The sequence below is a fragment of the Anolis sagrei genome, chromosome 1, assembly GCF_037176765.1.
Source record: "Anolis sagrei isolate rAnoSag1 chromosome 1, rAnoSag1.mat, whole genome shotgun sequence".
NCBI classification, from domain to species: domain Eukaryota; kingdom Metazoa; phylum Chordata; class Lepidosauria; order Squamata; family Dactyloidae; genus Anolis; species Anolis sagrei.
Window position 1 is genome coordinate 249,943,911 of NC_090021.1, and position 25,791 is coordinate 249,969,701.

General features: G+C 38.4%; 1 protein-coding gene across 1 annotated transcript in view; it reads right to left on the reverse strand.

Moving 5' to 3' along the window:
• Positions 1-25,791, reverse strand: part of INSC (INSC spindle orientation adaptor protein) — a 123,811-nt gene that overhangs the window by 59,493 nt on the left and 38,527 nt on the right. The window contains exons 2-5 of the mRNA XM_060767571.2: positions 20,118-20,463; positions 18,251-18,303; positions 17,085-17,208; positions 15,464-15,577 (exon numbers count right to left, since the gene is read on the reverse strand). Coding sequence (XP_060623554.2) covers positions 15,464-15,577; positions 17,085-17,208; positions 18,251-18,303; positions 20,118-20,463 — 637 coding nt within the window. The remainder of the gene's footprint in view (positions 1-15,463; positions 15,578-17,084; positions 17,209-18,250; positions 18,304-20,117; positions 20,464-25,791) is intronic.

Consider the following 25,791-nt stretch of genomic DNA (forward strand, 5'->3'; position numbering starts at 1 on the left):
AAATCGTTCGTTGTATGGGACTTGATTAAACCTTCCGTGCTTGTCCATTGTATCCAGCTGTTCAAAACGAGCTCTGGTAAATACCCTCCTAAGGTGTTTAGGCATTTCTGTTTTTAGATATCGAGCTGTTTGGAAGGTATGTTTAAAGCGGCCTAACCATTTCAGTGAGCCAGCTTTACTGAGGGTAGCGATGTCTTTTTGGCCTTCTATATCCAATACTCGTTGAGCAACTATTTTTGGGTCTAACTCTTCTAAGAGATTCAGATACCGAGTCGGAAGTCCACAGCTCCTAATGTATTTTGTCAGGAGAACTAACCAAGAGGTCTGATGTTGATTTTCTATCTGCTCTAACAGGCACAGTTTTGGGAGTCTATCATTTTCCATGGCCATCAGTTTTGCCCAGTAGTTGTAGGCCCTGATTTTGGATAAGCCATCCACTGTGTGTACTCCCAGTTCCGCTCTTACTGCGGCAGCTGGGGTCATCCAGTCCACTCCTAGGAAACTTCGCAGGTGCTGTGATTGTGCTTGCTCTAATAATGGTACCTGGTTTAGACCCCAAACTTCAGCTCCGTACAAGAGCATGGGAGTAACCTTTGCTTTATATACTTTGAGAAGTGGGTCTAAGGATCCTGGTTGGTTGTGATTTGTCAGTTTAAGTAGTTGATTTGCACGTACTCTTGCCCTAACTGAGCTTTTTTGATGGTGCGGTAGCCAAGAGCCGGTCTCAGAAAAAACAATTCCCAGATATGTGAAAGTACAAACTTGCTCTATTGGTTCATCATCCGGGAACCATCTGTGTCTGTTACGTCGTTTGCCAAATACCATTGTTTTTGACTTTGATTTATTAATAGTTAGAGCGTTGTTATGACAATAGGAATTAAACCTTCTCAGCAGTCTACATAGCCCAACTTGTGAATATGATAGTAAAATCATATCGTCGGCATATAGAAGGATGTTGAAATGTGTATTGCACAGCTTAGGCATGTGTACCTCTGGGTCCTTCAACTGTTCGGGGAGATCATTTACGTATAAGCTGAATAACAGTGGTGCTAATATACACCCTTGTCTGACCCCTTTGTATGTTTCTATACTGTTTGTCATGGCTCCTTGCATCCCAAGTCGCACTTTCAGGTAGGTGCTTGTGTAAAGTGCCTTGATTAGTGCCAGTAGTCTGGGTTCCATATTGAGATCCATTAGTTTCTTCCATAACGTCTCTCTATTTACAGTATCAAATGCTGCACTAAGATCTATAAAGGCGGCATACAGTTGTTTCCCTCTGCTGACATATTTTGCAATTGTATGATTGATTTATGATTTATTATGGTATTTTCCAGAAGCATGTGTTGGATCCAGAAGGGTTCCAGTCATAGACTGTGATTTTGCCACTTTTGGGAGGTGGGAGGAGGTCCCTTTCCCCTCAGTATAAGAACCCTCTTTGTTTAGCATTTCCAGGAAGCTGTAGGAGTTGCCATGGGAAGAGATCTTCAATCCACTATATGCACAATTTCAGAAGAATATGTTATTTTTGCACGATCAACAAAATAAGAATGCTTCCTAATTATTGCAGATTTCTCCAACATGAACTTGTCTGACTGATGTCTGTATTCCATTGCCTTCAAGAGACTCACTACTACCTCTATATGTGCGATGAAATACCCAATTGAGATATTTGGCCATGTTATCATTATTGACTGGTATAATTAGCAGTAGTGTTCTTCAGATCCAACAAGTGCCTAGGTGAGGACACTTACAGTTCAAGAGAATAGCTAGAGAAGAACAATCCAGAATCACACATGGAAGGTTATCAAGAGCAAAAGCATGGTTAAATCAGAAATAAAAAGCCATCTAAGCAGGACCCAATGCCATTCATAGAGTAACCAAAAGCAATATTTCAATCGGCTAACTAAGGATCAAATATTTTAGCTAGGTAAAACAAGGAATAGCAAACAAAGCAACACACAGGGTTTGGCACGGTTGTTCACAGCTTTTGATGTTCTAATTTATAGGTGGTTGTAAATCAACATAGCTGGCCTAATTACTTCAGTATGGTTCTTTTGAGGCCAGCTGAGGCTTTTCCTGCAGCTAGCACTTTTCTTTGTAAGTGTCTGAGGGATGAAGTGGCACATCATGTAATCCTTTCTGTTAAGGAGCATCAAGAGCAACATAGAATGGTTCAGGATTCACATCCAAAAGTTCTGTAGTTTCTGGAACCTGTATTATTGGCTTTTCTTTCTCTTTTCCTTCCTAATTTAATCAAGAAAGACATGACTGGTGTTAATTTTTGACCAGGAAATCCAGGTTCTAGTTTCCTCTGAGCCGTTCTCATGCTCTCAGTTTTAAATACCTCCAACACTGTTGAGCTCTGAAGCTGAAAGGTCAGCTCTGTACCCCATCTTGAGCTCTCTGGAGAAAAGGCAAGGTAATATGTAACAAAAAATTAAAAGTAAATCTAGAGACCAGAAATAGAAGTAGAGAAACCCTAGGAGTGCTGTGGGGATTTAGTGGAATGAAATATCAGAGTATGGTTATATAGTTTTAATAAAGGTTTTCACACATGATTAAGAACTAAATACACTGCATGTATGCCAAATCAATGGCAAAATGTGCCTAGTGTGTAGAGTTAAAAACCTGTACAATCTATCAGCATACAGAATGACACCAGGACTGTCAAGCTTTACTGAAGGGCTATCTTTCTTTTCTACAGCTTTATTAAGTGGAAGCCTTAAATGGATGATACCACTAGATCTTTGTTGACATTAGTGCATTAAATGAAAACAAGTATGTGACAAAACGCTCAATGTATTCATCCACCAGTGAAACAAACTGAACTGTCAATATATAGTCAGCAAGAAGCACTGTGTATTAAAACCAAAGAGTCATTTGCACCTTAGCAAACTACTAGGAAAACAGTTTACAGGTTAACTACTTAATGCTAATCTATCTTTCATGGTCTGAGCCTGCAACCAAAACAGATATAACTCAAGGCAGACAGAAGACTGATTATTTTAAACGCTGCCCAAGATGAAACCATGCATAAAGGTATTACATTTGTTATCCAACAACTCTAGGTGAATGCATCTGGATTTCTTCAGCTCCTCGAACAACTACCTTTTCAGTTGAGGGTGGGCTGAGAGTGACCTAAGCCAAGATGATTCAGCAGACCTGGGGAACAATCATGAATTTATCACCTACTATCGAAAGTCAAAAACTTACACTGTCACCAAACCACACTGGATTTCAGTGCAATGAAGGAACAAGTGAATCCAATTTTACAAGAAAGGCAATAGATTCTACATTAATGCTGTGTTGTGGAACTTGGGGCCAAAAAACTGACATCACCTTACCAGAATAATCCAGACCTTGAATGGAAAAACATTTTATTTTGCTTTTAGATTGTGTCTTGAATTTGAACCTGTTTCTATGTTGTACACCGCTGTGAGTCACCCCCGGGCTGAGAACAGCAGTATATAAGCAAAGTAAATAAATAAATAATAAATAAATAAATTTTATACCTTTCCAGTGTGGGGAGCTTTATATGGATTGGACCAATGATGGCCATCAGAGCAAGCCACATCTGGAACAAGCTTCTTTCCCCTGAGATAGGCACTGTGAGATAAAATATCCCTTCATTACATCCACTTTTGAATTATACAAATTGATGGCCAGGTCAGGTTGAGGTAGCTTGGTCCACAGCTCTCTAACTGTCATGCTCTAACTCCCAGTCTTGGGAGAATACATGGGCAAATCTACAACAACTACAAAACCACACTCTCCACTAGGGAAATTAAATCTTCAGCTTTTTCATTCACATATGTAGTTTCTGTAGATTTCTCCCTGTTGCAGTAGATAATTAGTATTTCTAGGCAGTTTTCACCCATGCTCACATTTCCTAAAGTATTTGGGGAAATAATTTTCAGAGAAATATATGTGTTCATACAAAAAAAATGTTCCAGAAAACTACTTCTTTTAATGAAAATCACATTTTCTGTACCAAAAACAAAGACAACAATTTTGTACACAAAATATATTTCGCTGCAGAATAATTTTTCAAAACACATGGCAATGTGAAATGCAAGGTCAAAGCTATGCAAAAAAATTCATCTTTTGTTGTTGTTGTTCATTCGTTCAGTCGTCTCCGACTCTCCGTGACCTCATAGACCAGCCCACGCCAGAGCTCCCTGTCGGCCGTTACCACCCCCAGCTCCCTCAAGGTCAGTCCAGTCACTTCAAGGATGCCATCCATCCATCTTGCCCTTGGTCGGCCCCTCTTCCTTTTGCCTTCCACTTTCCCCAGCATAATTGTCTTCTCTAGGCTTTCCTGTCTCCTCATGATGTGGCCAAAGTACTTCAACTTTGTCTCTAGTATCTTTCCCTCCAGTGAGCAGTCGGGCTTTATTTCCTGGAGGATGGACTGGTTGGATCTTCTCGCAGTCCAAGGCACTCTCAGAACTTTCCTCCAACACCACAGCTCAAAAGCATCGATCTTCCTTCGCTCAGCCTTCCCTAAGGTCCAGCTCTCACATCCGTAGGTTACTACAGGGAATACCATGGCTTTGACTAGGCGGATCTTTGTTGCCAGTCTGATGTCTCTACTCTTTACTATTTTATCGAGATTGGACATTGCTCTCCTCCCAAGAAGTAAGCGTCTTCTGATTTCCTGGCCACAGTCTGCATCTGCAGTAATCTTTGCACCTAGAAATACAAAGTCTGTCATGGCCTCCACGGTTTCTCCCTCTATTTTCCAGTTGTCAATCATTCTTGTTGCCATAATCTTGGTTTTTTTGATGTTTAGCTGCAACCCGGCTTTTGCGCTTTCCTTTCACCTTGATTAAAAGGCTCCTCAGCTCCTCCTCGCTTTCGGCCATCAGAGTGGTGTCATCTGCATATCTGAGGTTGTTAATGTTTCTTCCAGCAATTTTCACCCCAGCTTTGCATTCATCCAGCCCCGCACATCGCATGATGTGTTCTGCATACAAGTTAAAAAGGTTGGGTGAGAGGATGCAGCCTTGCCGTACGCCTTTCCCAATCTTGAACCAGTCTGTTGTTCCATGGTCAGTTCTTACTGTTGCTACTTGGTCCTTGTACAGATTCCTCAGGAGAGAGACAAGGTGGCTTGGGATGCCCATCCCACTAAGAACTTGCCACAATTTATTATGATCCACACAGTCAAAGGCTTTAGAATAGTCAATGAAGCAGAAGTAGATGTTTTTCTGAAACTCCCTGCCTTTCTCCATTATCCAGCGGATATTGGCAATTTGGTCTCTTGTTCCTCTACCTTTTCTAAACCCAGCTTGAACATCTGGCAACTCTCGCTCCATGTATTGCTGGAGTCTTCCTTGCAGGATCTTGAGCATTACCTTACTGGCATGAGAAATAAGGGCCACTGTACGGAAGTTGGAGCAGTCTTTCGCATTTCCCTTTTTTGGTATGGGGATATAAGTTGATTTTTTCCAGTCTGATGGCCATTCTTGTGTTTTCCATATTTGCTGGCAAATGGCATGCATCACCTTGACAGCATCATCTTTTAAGATTTTAAACAGTTCAGCTGGGATCCCGTCGTCTCCTGCTGCCTTGTTGTTAGCAATGCTTCTTAAGGCCCATTCAACCTCACTCCTCAGGATGTCTGGTTCTAATTCATTCACCACACCGTCAAAACTATCCTCAATATTATTATCCTTCCTATACAGATCTTCTGTATAGTCTCGCCACCTTCTCTTGATCTCTTCAGCTTCTGTTAGGTCCCTGCCATCTTTGTTTCTTATCATACCAATTTTTGCCTGAAATTTACCTCCAATGTTTCTAATTTTCTGGAAGAGGTCTCTTGTCCTTCCTATTCTGTTGTCTTCTTCCACTTCCATGCATTGCTTATTTAAAAATAGTTCCTTATCTCTTCTGGCTAACCTCCGGAATTGCGCATTTAACTGGGCATATCTCCCCTTATCCCTGTTTCCTTTTGCTTTCCTCCTTTCTTGGGCTACTTCCAGTGTCTCAGCAGACAACCATTTTGCCTTCTTGGTTTTCTTTTTCTTTGGGACGTACTTTAGCGAATTTCTTATTAATTATGAAGGCTACTCCATTTCTTCGATGTTCCTCTTGTCCGCAGTAGTAGATCTGGTGGTCATCTGATGTGAAGTGGCCCATTCCAGTCCATTTCAGTTCGCTGACCCCCAGAATGTCTATTTTTAGTCTTGACATCTCACCAATAACAACATCCAATTTGCCCTGGCTCATAAATCTTACATTCTAGGTTCCTATGGTGTGTTGATCTTTAGAGCATCGGATTCGTCGTTCACCTCCAGTACCGTCGGCCGCTAGCCTTCCTTTCGGCTTTGAGCTAGCTGCGTCATCACATCTGGGGCTAGCTGAACTTATCCTCTGCTCCTCCCCAGTAGCATTTTGGCCATCTTCCGACCTGGGAGTCTCATCTTCCAATGGCATACCGACATATCTCTGGTTGTACTGGTCCATTTAGTTTTCTTGGCAAGGATACTGGAGTGGTTTGCCATTGCCTTCCCCAGGGATCACACTTGGTCTGACCTCTCTGCCACAACCGTCCCGTCTTGGGTGTCCCTTCACGGTTTCGCTCATGACATCATTGAGGTGCTCAAGCTCCAGCGCCCCGACAAGGCGGTGATCCTTTGCTGGAGTATTCATCTTTTACTCTTCCCAAATGAGTTTCCAGAATATGAGTAAACTTTTTCTATCCAGGAAATTGATAAAGTTTAATATTATTTTCATCCTTATCCCATACTCAAGTCCGGAACGATATAACAATAGTAATGTGTAGTTTGTCCCATAGGGTTAAACTAGAGGACAGTTGGAAGTGTGAATTGCTATAGAAATAGCTCTTGCTTAAATTGTCTCTTTGCTATAAGAGAAATAGGAAGTCTGGTTGAAACATCTCAAATCAGATGTATTGCACACACAACACAGCCATGGTATATTAGCTATCTTTACATAATAATACACTGTGTGTGTAAAAAAGCTCATCACAAAATTTGAGCTATTTTCACTACGCAAATCCAAAATGCATAGTGCTAGTAACATAATGTGATGGAAATAAAACTAGCTTTCATAGAACATGCATCAGTTGGGAAAACACCCACAGGGCAGAAGGTATTGCCCGCTTTGATTCCAAAATGTCCCCTTGCCAGATGCAGAAGTGTGTTCATTTATTTTATTTATTATATGTATTTAAACTCAATATTTCCTCCAATAAGCTCAAAGCGGGACACATGGCTCACTTCTTCCCATGTTATCCTCACAGCAACCATATAAGTAGGTCAGATGGTATCTGGCCCACAGTCACCCAAGATAACGTATTACTGCACCGCACAAATATACCTTTTCACATACAACATTTCTGTCATTTTATCATCAAGCTACTGGCAAAAAAAAAAAAGATTGCACCATGAAGAAAAATAAAGAGGAAGATATACTTCCTCACCAATTCCGTTGATGAGTCATGATCCAAAAGTTATGGATGTGAGTTTTACTTAAATGTTTGATTTACACCCAGCTTTACTCATAAAAGCCCAGGGTGATTCACAATTTTACCTTGTCTTTAGAATGGTTAAAGTGAATGGTTAAAATAACAAATTACCTAAAACATCTAATATTGCAAATGTAATGTTCACATTACATATATAAAAAGGACATATATGTAAAATTACAAATTACATATATTTGCTAAAGTAGCATAAAAGCCATACAGACCGGATAAGTCAAAAGCAAATCAATCACTTGCACTGCTTTCAAAAGCTTAGGGAAATGCACCTGTTTTTGACTGGCATCTCAAAAACCAAAGCATAAAGTGGCACTTATGGAAAGGTGTTCCAGAACCAGGCTGCCACCAATGAGAAAACTCTGCCACATGTAATGGACCTAGAAATCACACTACTCTGGCATATTACCACCAGAGTCTCAGATCCAAGTATATTATTTACCCTTAAAGTATGTCCTACTGTAAAAAAAATTCACATAGGGTCTGTCTGTCACATAGGGTGAAATCCTTTGTTACATTCTGTTTGGATCACTGTTATGCATTTTATATGAGACTGCTCTCGAAGAGTGTTTGGAAATTACAAGATGTGTGAAGAACTGCAGCCAGGTTGTCAACTGGGGCTAGCTACACAACCCCATGGTTGCAGCAAATCCGTAGGCTGCCAGTCTATTTCCCAGCCCAGTTAGTAGACTTGAAGGACCATATCCTCCTTTATGGACCAGGTTTGGTTTTGAGATCTTCCGATATAGCCCTTCTCTCTGTCCCATCACCTTCATGGTTATTTATAGTGGGAACACAAGAGAAGGCCTTCTCGGTGCTGCTCCCAGGCTCTGGAACTCCCTTCCCAGAGAATCTAGATTGGCACCTTCCTTGCTATCTTTCCATAATCAGGTGAAGACCATTTTTCCAACAGATCTCTGAAGAGTGGATTCTTAGGGAGAGTAGCAGTGACACTACTTTAACTGCCATGGTTCTATGGTTTTTTGTGTGTCAGGAGTGACTTGAGAAACTGAAAGTCACTTCTGGTGTGAGAGAATTGGCCATCTGCAAGGACATTGCCCAGGGGATGCTTGAATGTTTTATGTTTTACTATTCTTATGGGAAGCTTCTCTCATGTCCCCGCATGGGGAGCTGGAGATGGAAGAAGGAGCTCAACCCACTCTCCATGCATTCGAACTGCTGACCTGTCGGTCATCAGTCCTGCCAGCACAAGGGTTTAACCTATTGCACCACCGGGGGCTTCGGTTCTATGCTATGGAATCCTAAGAATTGTAATTTGGTGAGGCAGCAGCAATCTTTGACAGAGAAGGCTACGGAACTTGTAGAACTACTACTGTCATAATCCCAGGTCACTGAGCCATTGCAAGCTAAGTGATGTCAAATTGGATTAATTCTACAGTGTAGATGCTCCTTAAGTCTTACATAATATGCTAGATTTTCTGTTTAATGCTATTTTAATCATTTGTATTTTAATGAATATTTATTCTTCAATAGTTTAATTGCATTTTAACTATTATATGTTGTGATTTTTATCTACATTTTAGCTTGTGTAAACTGCTTTAAATCCTGAAAAGGGCAAGAGGAAGATAGTAAGTTGAACTAAGGTCCATTGAACTTGCTTCTGAGTAAAGCATGCATTGGATTGCATTCATACTGTTGGTTTATACGTTGATGTCTTTTCTCCTTTAAATGGTGTTTCACTGAATTTTAAAACCTTTATTTCAGAATGGATTATTATTATTATTCCTGTAACAGTTCACTTTCTTTCAATACCAGAGATTAAGAGAAATCACAACAATACACAATCTGATAATGAATCTACAATGTTACACATGGAAAGAAATGAAGTACTAAATTTTTGATTGTATCAAACAGGCCCATAGCCATAAAATAAATTCAATGAGGTGGTGGGGTTGAAACTTTTTTTTTTTGAGTGACTCATGAAGAATAGGTCCACAACACAAAATAATTTAAATTCTATGACTCAGTCTATATTTTATATAGATTTAATTAAATCAAATTTCTATTTTAGCTACAAAGTTTCAAGTCTAAAACACTTGAAAATGACAATTAATAGGAAGGAACACTTGTGATTCCTGAACTACTTTCCTCTGCCTTGTAAACCTTTCTTGAATCTGACTGCAGAAAAAGTCCAGAAATGGGATGTACACATTTAGCCTATAATATTCCATTGGTTGTGGTTAAGTTGCCCGGATGTTGTGATTACAGATCTGCTTTGAACAAGCAAAGAATCTGTTGTAGTAGAGCCTGTATGTAATGCTGCAAGCAGTAGTATGAGTGCCAGAAGAGGAAAAAGAGGTACTCGTGAGCAGGAGTCGGATGAAGAACAACAAAGGAAAAGAATATACTTATGGAGCCTACCGACGAAGACTCATTCGAAGGGTTTTCAGGAGATGAAGGGTCAATGAGTGAGAGGGAGGAAGGAGATACAGTGAGTGGGAATAGAGGTACAAAGAGGGTTACTCGGGAGCTGGAATCGGATGAGGAGCGTGAGAGGAAGAGAATCCGGGTTATACTTACTGCTCCCACAGATGACGAACCATTCATGAGTTTCTCTGGAAGTGATGGGTCTGGGAGTGATGAGGATGGGGATGACACATTGGACTGGAGCAAGATACAAGAGGTGAGAGATGTGTATGCAGATCCAATGATCAGTGACACGTTTATGGGTTTCTCTGATAATGAGGATTGGCAAACAGGAGATACATCTAAGTCTTGGGGGGACCTAAGTCTTGACAGATGCTGGAGGAATGGGAGGGATGGAAACAGGAGTTCATGTGTGGAGACAAGAACAGCTGTAAGAGATAATGACAGGGCGGAGGTCAGCTCATCGTCCGATGATGATCTGTAAGAGAAAAGTCGGCTCTGGAATGGGGAATCTTTGCAGAAGGGAAAGTGTCAGTTACATTCGTGTGTCATGTGCATTTGTCACTGCCTGTTTTCCTGTTGGGCTTTGGGTCCGGGTTCTACAGCCTGGAGTTCCTGTTCCTGTGTGTTTCAACTTGGAGTGACTTTTCGTGAGTGCGGATTTCTCCCTTCCTGAATCTTGGACTGAATTGACGACGACACTGCTTAATGGACTTGGTAAAGACGCTTCTTTGGATTACTCCTACAACTACTCCTGGACTTTGGCTGGCTTTGGTTTCTCTTTCAACGGCTTCCGCTTGCTGTTAACTGTTGGTGTGGTGTGCTGTTTGTTTGCTGCTAAGTACTGCACTTTAATCCGGACTTCTTCTCTGGTTAATCTGGATTATATTTCCTTTGACTTTGTGAAGCAAGTTTGCTTAGTTTTTTTTTAGTTTTGGCCAGAAACACTGAAGGTTAAGTGTTTCTGAGCTTCTGTTTTTGTTACAATAAACTTTACATTGGAACTTTTACTGTGTGTGGCTCTTTAAGGCCTCTGTGTCTCAACAGAATCCTAACTTCTCCACCCATAGATCAGAGCAACATTTGCTATACCTGGAAATAAATATAATGACTTGTCTTTGCTTTGTTTAGACTACAAGGAATACTGCTCAAGAAAGAAGTTGGCAATTTGGAAAAGGCTCAAAGGAAACTTAGAAAGATAATGAAGCATGAAAGAGGCTAATCCTATGGTTCAATGACCCAAAGGAACCATAAGTCTTTAGCCAAAATGGAAAAATATCAGAGGAAATAAGTTGCTTGAGATTGAGCATTAAATGGTATTTCTGGGTGCAACCTTCAGTGCCACAGAATGAAAAAGGAAGTGATATAACTAGCTTCTAGATTCCAGAAGCACTGGTCTAAGGAAAAAAATTTAATAGCAATCTACTCAACTTCCTTTATTAAAACAGCATTGATTTTTATAATGTCAATTGCAACAATAAAAAAGATAAATCAATCTTGTATATGAGGAACTGGGGAAGAAAGTGAGTTAAATAGTCTAGTTTAAGGTTTCCTCCTCCCCTAGTTTAAGGTTTCCTCCTCCCAGCCAAGTGTAAAGATTCAGAAGAAAAACCACTCAAAGAAACCAACTCTATAAGACTTAACTCCAGCTTCCCTGGTTTGCAGATCAGACTGTTCATCATGTAATTGCCGTTTTGTTCAATTACTCTCCTTGGATATATTTTCTCAATGACTATCATATACATACTTCAGTTTTTAGATTTGCTTTGTTATTAACTCACAGATGTCTTGGTCTAATAAAGCATCCATAGATTTGCTTTGTTCTTAAAGCTCAGATGTCTTGGTTTAATAAAACACATTTTCCACAAGCAGAAGTAGCCTTCCTTAAGATTTATAACCCCACTTTACTGAGCCCCCATTGTGATCTTTAAAACGAAAAATTGCTTCTGCGAACTGAATAAGATGTATGAGTTTGTAAATGAACAGTCCATAAGACAGGCTGTAACAGACAAACTGTAACGTGGCTTTATTCTAGAACTAATCTTTTAGTACAATTGAATATATCTATGTATGATGTGGATTTACTACTTTCTTTTCAACAAGATAAATTTTAAAATAGATTACAGTTTGCTAACAAAGCTAGTTTTGCGCACTCTTAGAAGTTTTTTTCCTGGACTACAACTCCCCTTATCATCATGGTCAATAGATAGGGAGGATGAAGGATTCTGGGAGCTGTAAACATGTACATTTGCAGTCTCTGCCTCTGCTTTGCTTTCTTGCAATTAGGGATAGATAGAACAATCTTCCAGTCTGTATCACATTCATATGTATTCATTCACAAACTCATTACCTCATATTTTCCATACCTCTGAGAATCTCTTCTTTAAAATACATAATATTCATGTTTAATCATGTGCATTTTTATATTTACTTTCTCACGAGCTATGCTTTTCTGTATTTTCCCCTAAATATATATTTTATATATGTATTCATTCACAGATCGCTTCAAAAACAGTAATGGAAGATAGACCTGTCAATGGTTCTATTGCATGTGACTGATGAGTACAAGTGACAGGGTTTTCCCCAAGTACCAGCCCAGATAGAGAATTCCCTCTCCATGGAGGTACACTAGAGACATCCATCCTCAGCTTCCCAGAGGCAACTAAGACTCACCTGTTCCATATAACTTTGAGGGCCCATTTACACTTACCATTTAATTCAGCTTCAAGCCAACCTGAAACTACAGTGACCACAATATACATGCCACCAGTGCCCACTGTAGCATGTATAATAGGGTTTTAGTCTTTATTACTAGTGTACTTTAAAAAATACACTGCAACGGAATCTTATATCTCAGATCTAAAGCAAAATTGGCTCCACGATTTTTAATTCTAATGTGTCATGCTATTTAAAACTGCCTTAAGTACTTATGGAGAGAGAGGTGAGATAAAATAAAGTATATAAATAAATATAAAGAACATTTCCTTCATGGAATAGGTCAATGCTTTCACAAGCTTTGTAATGTTAGAGACCAGCATTTTTTTTCTTCACATGTGCAGGGACTGGTGCCATATTTGTCTCATATTGATACCATGTGTTCCTGTATTTCCTGGAAAGCCACAAGAGACCAACAGCTAATAGCTCATGAACTGGTACTGATTCACAAACCACCATTTAGAACATCACAGGAATATATACAATGTTGGCTTGATCCATTTTTTTCTGTGTACACTTGAAACACATACTTCAGGTGACTAATTATAATCAGCCCTTCATAGCCATGGATTCAAACATTCACAGCTTGGAAATATTTGTTTTAATCCCCAAACCAAACCTTGATTTTGCCATTCTATATAAAGGACACAATTTTACTATGCAATTGAATATAATGGAATTTGAGAATCTACAAATTTTGAGTATCCACAAGGAGGTCCTGGAACCAAACCCAAGTGACTACCAAGAATACATGATATACCTAATAATTTATGGAATTAGCAATACAGCCCTGTGCAGTTCAATTCTATGTCATATCCCAGCTTGTGTAATCACTGTAGTATCCTACAGGCTAAGACCCACTGGGTTGAACGAGGCTTGTTTCTAGGTAAGTGGATATAGGCTTGCAATCTTTTTCAGAAGCAAATTCTACCATATTTTGTGCTAGCAAAGGACATACAGAATTTTGGTACTGTCCTCCTCTAAGAGAGCGACTGCTGAATGAGTACACAGGACATTTTCACTTTTTCTCTTAATTTCTATTTGTTGAAATCTTTTGCTATTATGAAGGACCGCAACACAGTGTCTAAGTGTAAAGTTCATATTTTCCTTGAGATTATTCAATCAAAGTGATTGGCAGTGAAAAATGATTCTGAAAAGCACTTTGTCTAGCAAAATGAAAAAGATATGAAGAGGCAATCGATTAAACTAATACACAGTTCCTTGCATTCAAATTATATTTTTAAAATATAATTTGAAAGATGCTGTTGTATCCATTTGTAATTAACACTACATCTTTGTATAAAATCCTTTCCTATTTCTACTACTTCAGTCTCTGGTTTTAAATACCTGTTCTCCTTTTATCACTTGGAGTGAAAGTAATGGATGGGAAGAACTGGACCTTCATTCCATATGTAAACAACTAGTACATGATGCTGGTGTGGCATAGTAAGGAACTAGACAGTAAACTAGGTGTGACTTCAAACATGTATTTGAAACCTATGTTTTAAATGTTCCTTTCTTTTTCTTAAAAGGACATGAACAAATAACCTTTTTCTCTAGTGCAATTTTCCAGCTAAAAAAATCCTCTCCCTCCAAGTTTATGTCTGTTACAAAAATAGATTTTCGGAAGGGGTTTGAGGCAAAATAATTTTTTTAGATATAATTTAATTTTTAAATGACAAATGGTCAATCTACCATGTAAAATCGTTGCAATAAATAGGGCTGCCAGACTGAAAACTGGAGATAACTACTGCATCATTAATAGCTGTATAGAAGGGAGAATTGAGTAAAGCAAACAGGTAACAAGCAAAGCCTGCTGAACTCCCTGCTTTTCCACAATCGTGACAAGTACAGGAGCCCTCATTATTTTTTATTAAAACATTTAAAAGTAATTATATTCCTTTTGTTTCTCAAACAGTCATGATTATCAACGTAATATTTAACACATTCTTTCCAAGGTCTGTAGAAAACTACATAGGCGTAAGTATTATCTCATTTCATCCCAATGAGATAAAGGAGTAAGGGAAACAGAGATAGGGAGATTCATAGATGTGGGATTCAAAGATGTATTTTAAGTATTTTTCCATTTCTATGACAAGAACTGGGAATATACAGTTGTCACATTTGAAAATCAGCCATATTTTAGGACCATTCCATCTACAAATCCATGATATCAATATTATAATATTGGGCTTCTTTACAGGATTACAAATTGAAAGGTAAATAAATATTTGAAATATTATTAAGTACAGTATACTTTTTGCATTACTGATAGCATGTTAGTGTTACAGACATGTTTTTTATCTGGGGGAGTTTTCTGACTGCATGTTTTATTTGTAAATTCACAAAAAACTTTTAAAAACCAGGAATGCTATCTACCCTTTTCATTTAATTGCAGATGAAAAATAGGATGCTGAAATGTTCTAGATGGCATTATTCTCAGAAGGAAATGGATGGAAGTGAGGTGAAGGGTCTAGCGCATGGAATGTCATGCATATGGAGATTTCTTCCTCTCAGAAGGCCCATCTGACCATTCTCCTCTTTAAGAAGATGGATGTTTATTATTTTACTGCTGTTATGTTACATTGGACACTTAACCACTGCTAAGCTTTCATGCTTTGAAAACTGTAAGTGTTTTACTGCTTATTACGCTTGTTGAAACACATTCACTAATCTCTGTAACCAAACAGGTCATTATGGCTAATGTGTTGGGTTTTTAATAAAGAATAAAAATCATAGACAGACAGATAGAACTGCAAGACTGACCCAACTTTCCTATCATATGCAATAATGCAGAATAGCCCAGATACTTCCTTTTTTTTTCTAGAAACACACAGGTGTCCATATGTAACTTACCTTAGCAATGATGCGACACAAATGGGAGCCTTCCTGGGTCAGACTGAATAAGTTGCTTGTAGCTGATTCAGCAGAATAGAGATTATCTGATAAATCTATTTCCTTCACCAGGTTCTGTGTGACACAGACCAAAATAAATTTCAATGATTTCCGTATGTATCATAGAAGAAGCGCCGTCCAGACTGCTAGGAGATTTAATCAGTTTAAAACTTAGTGTTAAAGAAAGACTTATTGCAAATGCTGTCTCTTCCTTGTTGCCAGTGCTGTCATTCAATCCAAACATTGGAGTCTGGATTAAAATAGATTGCATCCAACAACTCCACTGGCAGCAGGCCAAGCTTTCTCTTCACTACTTTTCTACCCTGTATTCCTCTGTGCCCATCCCCAAGAGCAGCTCTAATGCATTTGGGGACCCAAGGAAATAGAAAAGGAGAAGAAATGGCATGTTGTCCAAGCAGCCTTTCTCTGCACAGATTGGAAATAGATTTTAGTACACTATAGACACTGGAAAACAATTTTAGTGCACATTTTAGTGCCACTGCATCTTTTTAAATAATATAAACTTGTACCTACAAGCCTGTGAGTTGCATAAGAAAATAAAGTGCCATTCTATTCATTTTTGCTGAGAATTTCAAAAATTTATTGAAGCATTATACATACATAAGGAATCATTTCCATACATGTACTCTTTCTACAGAATTCACTTTGATACATAACCAGGGATATAACCAACCGGGGACTATATATCAAATGAATTTTGCATGTTGGTATGCCAGAGAAATTGCAGGTGCACGAGCAGGCCCGTAGCCAGGATTTCAATTTGGGGGGGGGGGGGGTTGAGTTTTTTTCAGGTGGGGTTCGGGGGGGCTGAGTTTCGGGGGGGCTGAGTCTGAGTGAAAGAGGGTCTACCCTAGCAAACCTTTTGTATCATTACCCCAATACCCCCATGCATATGGGATATATTGAGTATGGTGATCAGATCATGATATGAATAAACATAACAGTTTAAATAATGCACCAGTAAAGCCTTTTCGTGAACCACCAGCCCCCCCCCCCCCTGAGAATTTGGGTGGGGGGGCTGAAGCCCCTCAAGCCCCCCCCCCGGCTAATGCCTGTGCACAAGGCACCCCTTGGTGCCCTGAACACACCCTCCCACTTTCCCCTATCACAAGTATTGGGAAAAGGGGAGAAAAATGTGGGTAGCTCCGTCAGAGCTACCTGAAACACTACTTACCATGCATCCTTGGCGAGGAAGTGTCTTGTGACACTTCCTCACCACTTTGGGAATCAATGAGGTGGGGCAAAGCCAGTGTCATGTGATGGTGCTCAGCAGGCCCCGTCCCCAAAGTGTAGCAAGGGGCCAAAAGTATGATAAGGTGGAAGGAGACATGTACTAACACCATGCTGGCCTTCAATGTTTTATCAGGAAAAAAAACAAATTTAGTAATTTTGGCTTTTGGATATTTGAAAGCATTTCAAGCATACAGTTTTTCTGCAGATTTGCAAAGAAATCACAGCACATTAAACTTTACTAATAATTCAGATCATTATAGTAGGGTGACTATCAGAAATGGATCTAAAGGCATTCAAAATATTTTTCTTAAGAAGAAAAAATATGTACCTTTATTTCATGGGTCAAAGCTAGTTCTATCAATTGGCCAAAATACTGTGCAACTGTGGTCAGTGTATCATTAATACAAGATTTCATAGACTTTAGAATCTGTTCATCTTCAATCTGTATGCACCTGAAAAGAAATATTTTTTTAAAAAAAAGTTGCACCTACATTCATGGTGAGTTGATAAATAAACGGGCTTAATAAAGTGTGAAATTAAATTGTAGCTAACATAAATATGATGATTAATTAAGGGTTCACCCAGATAACACAATTATAGCACTTTAATAGCAGTTTTAATGTATGTCTCGATCTTTGGGAATCCTGGGATCTGTTATTTGGGAGTTACATAGAATTCTCTACCAGAGTACTTCAGTGCTCTGCACCCAAGTTTTTAAGTATCTCACCAAGCCACAAATCCCAGGATTCCATAGAATGGCAATTAATGGTATCAGATGTCCATAATAGATGCACTTGAACATGCACAAATTGGATATGATAAGACAAAGACCTCCATGGATTTCGATTAAGGGAAATTGCATTGCCTTCTGATATGGGAAATATTCTATAAAACACATGGCATTTCTCTCCAGTTTTACCCAGCATTCCCTTAGTAATAAAAGAAATTACTGCATGCACCAGAGTGTGCATCTGCCCTAAAAAAAATTGATGCAGTTCGACACCACTTTAATTACCATGGCACAATGCTGTTGAATCCTGAGAGTTGTAGTGTTACAAGTTTTTCAGCCTCCTCTGTCTGCCACATAGTGCTGGTCTCTCACCAAATACAACTCCCAGAATTCCATAACTTTAAAATGTGGTGGTTTAAACAGTATTGAGTTGCATCAATTTTCCAGTGTAGATGCACTCAAAGTTTCCAGATCTTATGCAATATCTGAATTACTTCCTCCTCTGGTAATTCTGAGGTGGGAATGAAGCAGCCCTCCAGATATAGAACTGCAACTTCTAGCATCCTCCCTTTGAACTATGTTGGCTAAGACTGCTGGAAGTTGCGGTCCAACTTCTGAAGTTTCAAATATTTCCCAACCCTGATGTAAAACAGTCCATTTATTTAAAATCCATGGCAATACTATTATTCTTTAAAACATTCCCTCAGTATTTAAGAACAAACGATTATCATCAAATTGTAGTAATTAATAATATTTTAGTTTACCTTTCAGTAACAGTTGTAAGTTCTGAACATTTTTCTACCAGCATTGTTTCATACTGCAGAAGAAAGAAAAATAAATTATTGATATTTTCTTTTAATTTTAAATATCAAATATATAGGTCAAGAATTTCTTATTTGGAATTCTGAAATCAAAAAATAAGACAAAATTGAAACTATCCAATTGGATGACTGAGATAGTGAGACTTTTGCTTTCTAGTGGTTCAATGTACACAAACTTTGTTTCACACACAAAAATATTAAAAATATTGTGTGTAAAATCATGTTCAAGCTATGTGTCTAAGATGTATATGAAACATAAATGAATTTTGTATTTAGACTTGGTTCCCATCTCCAAGAGATCTCATTATAACCAAATACAAGTATTCCAAAATCTGGGGAAAAAAATCAAACTACTTTAGGTCCCAAATATTCCGGGTAAGGGATACTCAACCTGTATTTTCTTTTTGCAACACATGAAACGGTAAAACTTATTCTCATTTAAGTAAAATTACAGTTAAGAATTTATTTTAAAATAGATTAAGTAATTAAAATTATGTTCAAACTGCGACTACATCAAAAATAGATGTCTAATAGTGAAGCATTCCAAATTAACTAAAGGCCCTTCCACACAGCCCTATATCCCAGAATATCAAGGCAGAAAATCCCACAATATATGCTTTGAACTGGGCTATCTGTTCCGATAATGTGGGATTTTCTGCCTTGATGTTCTGGGATATAGGCCTGTGGGAAAGGGCCCTAGGTCAGTGGTTCTCTACCTGTGTGTCCCCAGACGTTTTGGATTTCAATTCCCATAAATCCTAACAGCTAGTAAACTGGCTGGGATTTTTGGGAGTTGTAGGCCAAAACACCATGAAGCTTGCAAACATGCACCAGCCATTGGGAAAAGAAGAGATAAAGACACAAGAGAAAGAAGTTATTTTTCTCTGCCTCCTTTTCCCAAGGTTTGACTACATCTGAAGCCAATGGGATAACTGGGAGGCACAGAAGAAGGGAGGAGAAGCAGCAACTGTTATGGAACGCAGGCTCACAAAGTAATGTTTTCCCAAATCCTTTACTTGAAATATAACCTACACCAAATGGTATTCATTGAGGGTCTCCCTTTCAAATATTAATTAGCACTGACCCTGCTTAGTTTCGAAGATCATATATGTCTTACCTCATCCCACTTTAATACCTGCAGAGTTTTGGGGCTTGTAGTTCTGTGAGCTCTTGGATTTCTCTTGCTGAGAATAGGGAAAGCCCCTTCCTAAAGTACAAGCCCCATAATCATGCAGGCAGCCACAGGATTGAAAACGGGCTCAGACTCGAAATCCTTTTTGGGGAGAAGGGTATTTTAGGAAGGGGGTATTTACTCCCCATAATTCCTTCCAATAAGTCAGGGGAGTCTTCCATGACATTTACTTGTAGTTCCCTTTTGCAGCTCTAAGTAGATTTAGGGGCAAAAGTCTAGGGTCCCAGCATAGCCCTCCTAGGATACAGCTACACTGCAGAATTAATGCAGTTTGACACCACTTTTACTTGCCATGGCTCAGTACTATGCATTTGAAATCCAAACGGGTTTATTGTATATCTTACTATATTTAAAATAAGTTGTATACATAAAATGTATGCACACAAAACAATATTTGTCATCTCATTAGGGCTAGAAATCCTCCTGCCTGTAATCCTGCAGGAATATTGCAAGCCAGTATTGATAACATTGGGTTCCATGAACCAGTGGCATCTCTCTGTATTACTCTATAAAGTTTTTCACTTCTACAGATTCATAAAGTTTTTAACTGAGGTTATATAAGCATCTTGAATGCTAATGATCATATGACAAAGAACCACATTTCCACTGTATTCCTACCTGCTTCATCTCTTCCCACGAATTCCTCGCAAATGTGTTGTACTCACTGATCATTGAACGTACATGGCAGTTGACCCTTACTGTCATGCTATGAACCCTCTGCCATCTGTTCTTCTCTAATTTCTGTACAATTCTGGTCAACTCGGTGCTTATAATCCAAGCTCTTTTCAGCAACAACTGCAAGTTGACACAGTCACTGTGTTGTGATGAAAGGGAAAATTCACTCTGTGCATCTTCTTCTATGCTGATTGGTTTGGACTGAAGGATGCACATACACTCACAGTCCGTCATGAACTTCAAGTCTTCCATCCACCGCTGGACAGAATCCATCTGGATTAAATGCATGCTAAAACCGGAACAGGAAAGGAGAGACAACAAAATACTATGTGTTACTTCATTTTCATACATAATGGCTCCCATGCAACAGTTGTGATCCAAAATCAGTGGGTTCTGGTGTATAAATGTGCCATTTCTTTCTGAAAGTTCTGTACAGGATCTTAATTGTTTTCTTTAAGGTTAGGATATATATACAGTGCTAAATGAATCTCATTAGAGTATGCAAACATTAAGAGAATGGAGAACCACTGACAATGAAACTTTACATACATTACTTGTTGTGCCTTCAAGTCATTTCTCATTTATGGGGCTCCTAAAGTGACCATATTGTGGGGTTATTTTTGCAAGATTTATTCAGAGGGAACTTGCATTTGCCTTCCTTTAGGATGGAGTGCCCAAGGTCATCCAATGGGTTTGTATGCCCAACAAATCCTGGTCCTCAATTGTCCTGGTGCAGCACTTAAAATGCTATAGCACATTGGCTCTCACATACATTGCTATTAAGGGTTTACTCTTTTTTCTCCTTACTGCACAAAAAGCTGGTACCAAGGAGACAGTTCTCCTTGATCCACTTGGACCCCATGTTATGTTGCATAACAGTCTTACCATGTATTGTAGAAAGTGACAAAAACAACCCCATAGACTGAAAATACTTTAATTCTATCCCTGAGGTGTCTTGGCACTGTCAACCAGAAGAGAAACAACACAATGTATGTAAACCATGAAATACATTACAAAATTGATACTTCCTTGATTCCAGAGAACTCTGTAGACATAATGCAAAAGGAGAGCTGCATTCTGTGGACAATGCCTGCAGCATCTGTGTTGGATCCAAAACAACTAGAAGGGCTTCCCTTAGCCACAAATGGAGCAGTCAGACAGTTGTCCCCAATAAGACACTCTTAATATAAAGTTAAGAATACTGAACAATTAATTTTCTCCATCCCTGTTTTCTCTCTCTTTCTATCTTCGGTTTATTTTCAGGGCTCCAGTTAAGGATGGGCAAAATGAGAACATAGCTCTCTAGGTAGGAATAAAGCCCTCAATGAAATGCTCCAACTGTTTCTACATTTATAGCATTGTAAAGAGTGAGACACAGAAAATTATTCACTCCTAGAACTCTTATAATTCCTCTATATGCATTCCCTTGGTAAGTTTCTCTGCCTCTTTGAATGTTTAAATCCCCAACTAAACCTTTAATTTACTGCAATGCTAGAAATTTGAGGTCTGATGGAAAATGTCATCAATACAGCAAAAGAAATACAATTTTTCTAATTATGACCCATATTACCAATTGCATTAACATGCATTTTTCATTGTACCTTTTATTTTCTTACAAAAATGTATCAAAATAGAATAATGCTGTACAAAATAGAATAATGCCTGCTGCAGTTCTATAGAGCTTTGGATTGAACACATGATAATGATCCCTACATCAATTCAACCCAAGAAATCCATGTGTGCTAAATTAGTCATGCTGCATCTCCAACAAGCAACACCTAGATACCTTGCAAATTCATACCCTAGTGTTGCCACACAGAGACACATATCTGCCACTTGCCAAATTTAGGAAGCCACATTTGTTGTTGAGGTATACCTTTTCACTGTCCTTATTATTATCACAAATAAATAAGTTCTTCTTCTTCAAAGATAGTTGCATATCTTTGAATATCTCCAAAGACATTCAAAGATACCGAGATTTAGTAAGCAGCATAAAAATGTACTGAACCAACTTACCAACAACTTTCATGATGTGTTCTATTATTTTGAGGAGGCAAAGTATCTGGATATTCACTATCTTCACTTCCCCGATAATTATATAAGAAGATTTATTCAAAGCTTGGAATTATTATTTTCTGAACTACACTTGCCAAAATCCACAAGACAAATTTTTCACTGATCAATCAAAGCAACTCAATTGTCCAGAAAAGTGTTGAGCCTTTTACAAATAGGCATCTATATGTTGCCTAATGTGTAAGTAAGGCACAGCTATAAAAGACTTGCAGATCTGTGCTGAAAGCAGATGTTTTCTTCTGTATCCAGAATAAGATTGGAGTATCCATGGGTTTGTTTTTTTTATAAAAGAAACTGCCTTTCTACTGAACCACAGCTACATATAGCCTATAATTTAGCTTTAGAGTAAACTGTGCAGCAGTTTCCATTTCTAAAACATCCACCCTTTGGCTGAGTACAATATTCTAATATGGTACAAAACAGACACAGAACTATAGAAATGATTCAATGCATTATATAAATATTATATACATATTTAAATTATCCATGGTTTTATTTACGAGGGTTATCCAGACGGTAAGATTACAAGATGTTTTTTAAAAAATACAAAGAATGAATATATTTTTATAAAACTTGCATGGATTGTAGCATAGGTATTCCATTATTTTTCCACATAATCACCATTCAGTTCAATACATTTTGTCATTCATGGGACAAGTTTTTGATGTCTGTGTCATAGAAGTTTCCCTCTGCCTTTTTCAGGCAGTTCGTCACTTTGATTTTCTGTGGATAAGTGAAATGTTTTTAAACTTGATGGGCTAACACTGGTACATCCGTTCTACCATTGTAGCAAGTGTCACCCCAATAGCTGTAAAAATGAGGGAGAAAGGAGCCCCTGAAACTTCCCCAATTATAGTAATTATGTGCTCATTAAACTAAAGAAATTTTGACTAACTATACTTTAGAAACAAAATTACAGTGCCCCCTAATTTTGTAATTACTTTTGAAACTTTTTTTATCTATCACGCATGCCTAGGAGACACCTATTTCCCATGTGAATTTCCCTTCTTAGGAGTAGATTTCTCTCACTTCCTGTTGTCTCACCCCCATTCTTAATTATGAGTCATTTGTAAGTCAGATGTTTGTAACTTGAGGACTGCCTATAATCCCTTCAGTACAAGAAATGTTATGCCTGAAGAAGAAAAAACCCATGTAGGAGTCAATAATATATTTGGTGGCAATGCCTTGAATTTCCTGCCATTCCCATTGCATCCATTGAGAACTCTGAGAGATATAATAATTTCACATATTGCTATGTAGCCAGATGCTTTCCAAATCTACTCCATTCCTCACCTGGAACAATATTGTGGGAAGACAATTGCAGTTACTCTTCAGTAAGTCTGGAGGGTCAGGGAGTGACCAGATGTTGTATAACTCTCTAATTATTACAACACTATGCTAATCCATACAGAATTGTGATTGTGATCTCTTCCATTTCACAAGTGTAAAATTCCTGTTGCCAGAGTTCTGCATATAAGCAGTCTGGTTGTAGCCTATATCTTGTGCATATGGATGCAAAATGAAACTCATCCATGAATATAAATGCAACTGATCAATTATTGTTGCAACAAAATATATAAAATTGCTACATTAAGTATAATTCATATTTCTAATTGGAATCCTAAGCACAACTACCATTTTGTCATTACAGAAAGCTGCAAGCAGTATCTCTAAGCACCTCTGTGTCCTGGATTGCTTGATTTCAGTTAAAATTAAAATCAATAAGTGAAGCAGCAAACAGAAACCTTTACAGGGGAAGAATGGCTAGGTTGATTTTCCTGAGCCTATTAGAGGTATTAGAATGGCAATCATTCTGAGCCCAAACTAACAACCACAGAAACAGCACTGACCTTACTGTTCCCCTTAGTGGTGCTCTCGGTTCAGACGCTAATGAGATTTTATTAATTCAGGCTGAAAGTATTGCAAAAAATAATGGTACTCTTGGAAAAAAATTGGAATGCAGTCTAGATCATAGATGTTCATGCTGAATATTTTTGACAGATTTTCAGTAGTGCCATGCTGACTTGAATTTTTAAAAAAACTGGTGTGAAGACTTGTTAGCTCTGTATGTTTCAGCAAACAGAAACTTTAGGAGTCACATATATTGTGAAATGTTCACATGAAAGAGCATATGAGCATATCTATACAGACCAAAAGGTGGTGATGATCTGAAGTTGGGTAAAAATTGATGTTCAGGGGAATTGTTGAATCTCTCCTCTACATGACAGTGGACTGGAAAGAATAAGAATGAGGACAATTTGATGGTGATAATTTTTGGGTTGTTTTAATGCTTAGGTAATTTCACCAAGAAAACATGCACCATTTCATACACATGCATAGCTTCAAACTAAAAACTATTATTTTACTTTTTCATTCCAGCTTCTATCCTCTTGTTGTTTTTTAAAAACTCCACAAATATATGTCAAACATGTTTCATAACAGTTGACCACATGCCCTAACCAAAATTACATGCTTCCACATTAGTCTCAAGTAATGCTTACCAAGCACTAAAGAGATGAATAAAAGAATTTTGCAAATCTTGGATGAATAATATCTACATTAAATTACAGAATGCATGCTTTAATTTACGTGCCTGTTTTAATACCATACACAGAATTCAGACTTTCCACAAACTTTAGCTAATGCATGGCAAGACCTTAAGATGGCCTTGCTTCATATTACCACGAATCAGCCATTTGCAGCATTTGGCCACCTCAGAATTGATCTGCCTCTGCACTGATCCAAGTGGTCAGTGTAGAAGGGGCCAGAAACAGCCGAATGAAAGTCTTCCATGTCAGGTTATAAAAATATTCTGGCCCCTTAGCAATTTTGGGAACTGGCAGAGCATCTTTATCTCCCCCACTCCTACCCAATTGCTACAGAACTTGCAGTCTCTTTTTTTATATTGGTCTTTGCACCAGCATAGTTATAGCAGCAAATAAGAACTTGGCTAGCCCCTTTATTTCCAAGCTCTGCAGGAAGGAGTGGGTTGGATTGTTGTGAGTTTTCTCGGCTGTATGGCCATGCTCCAGAAGCATTCTCTCCTGATGTTTTGCCCATATCTATGACAGACATCCTCAGAGGTTGTGGGTGAAACATCTGGAAAGAATGCTCTTGAAACATGGCCATACAGCCCGGGAAACTCACAGCAACCCAGTGATTATGGTCATGAAAGCATTCAAAACACAAGGAGTCGGTTGTTTGAATAGTTTAAGTAAATTCTTATGACAGTGGAACATTTACTATCCAACAGCTCTTACCACCAGAAAATTCCAAATAATTTTGTAAAGTAAAAAAAAATTCAAATAAATAATTATGGGCAATTAAATAAATAAAAAAGTTGGTATGTTGAGTAGAGTGAAATGATTGCAAGTTCTCCAGCTTGTCTTGATCTAAAGAACCTCCCCTCCCAACTTGTGCAAATTTTATCATTCATGTAAATCCAAAAGAAAGAGGGATACTCCTGTATGAAAGATTCAGTACACAGCAACACCAAATGGACCAATCATTTTTGTGAGCCCCTGAAGGGATCCAGGATATCAGA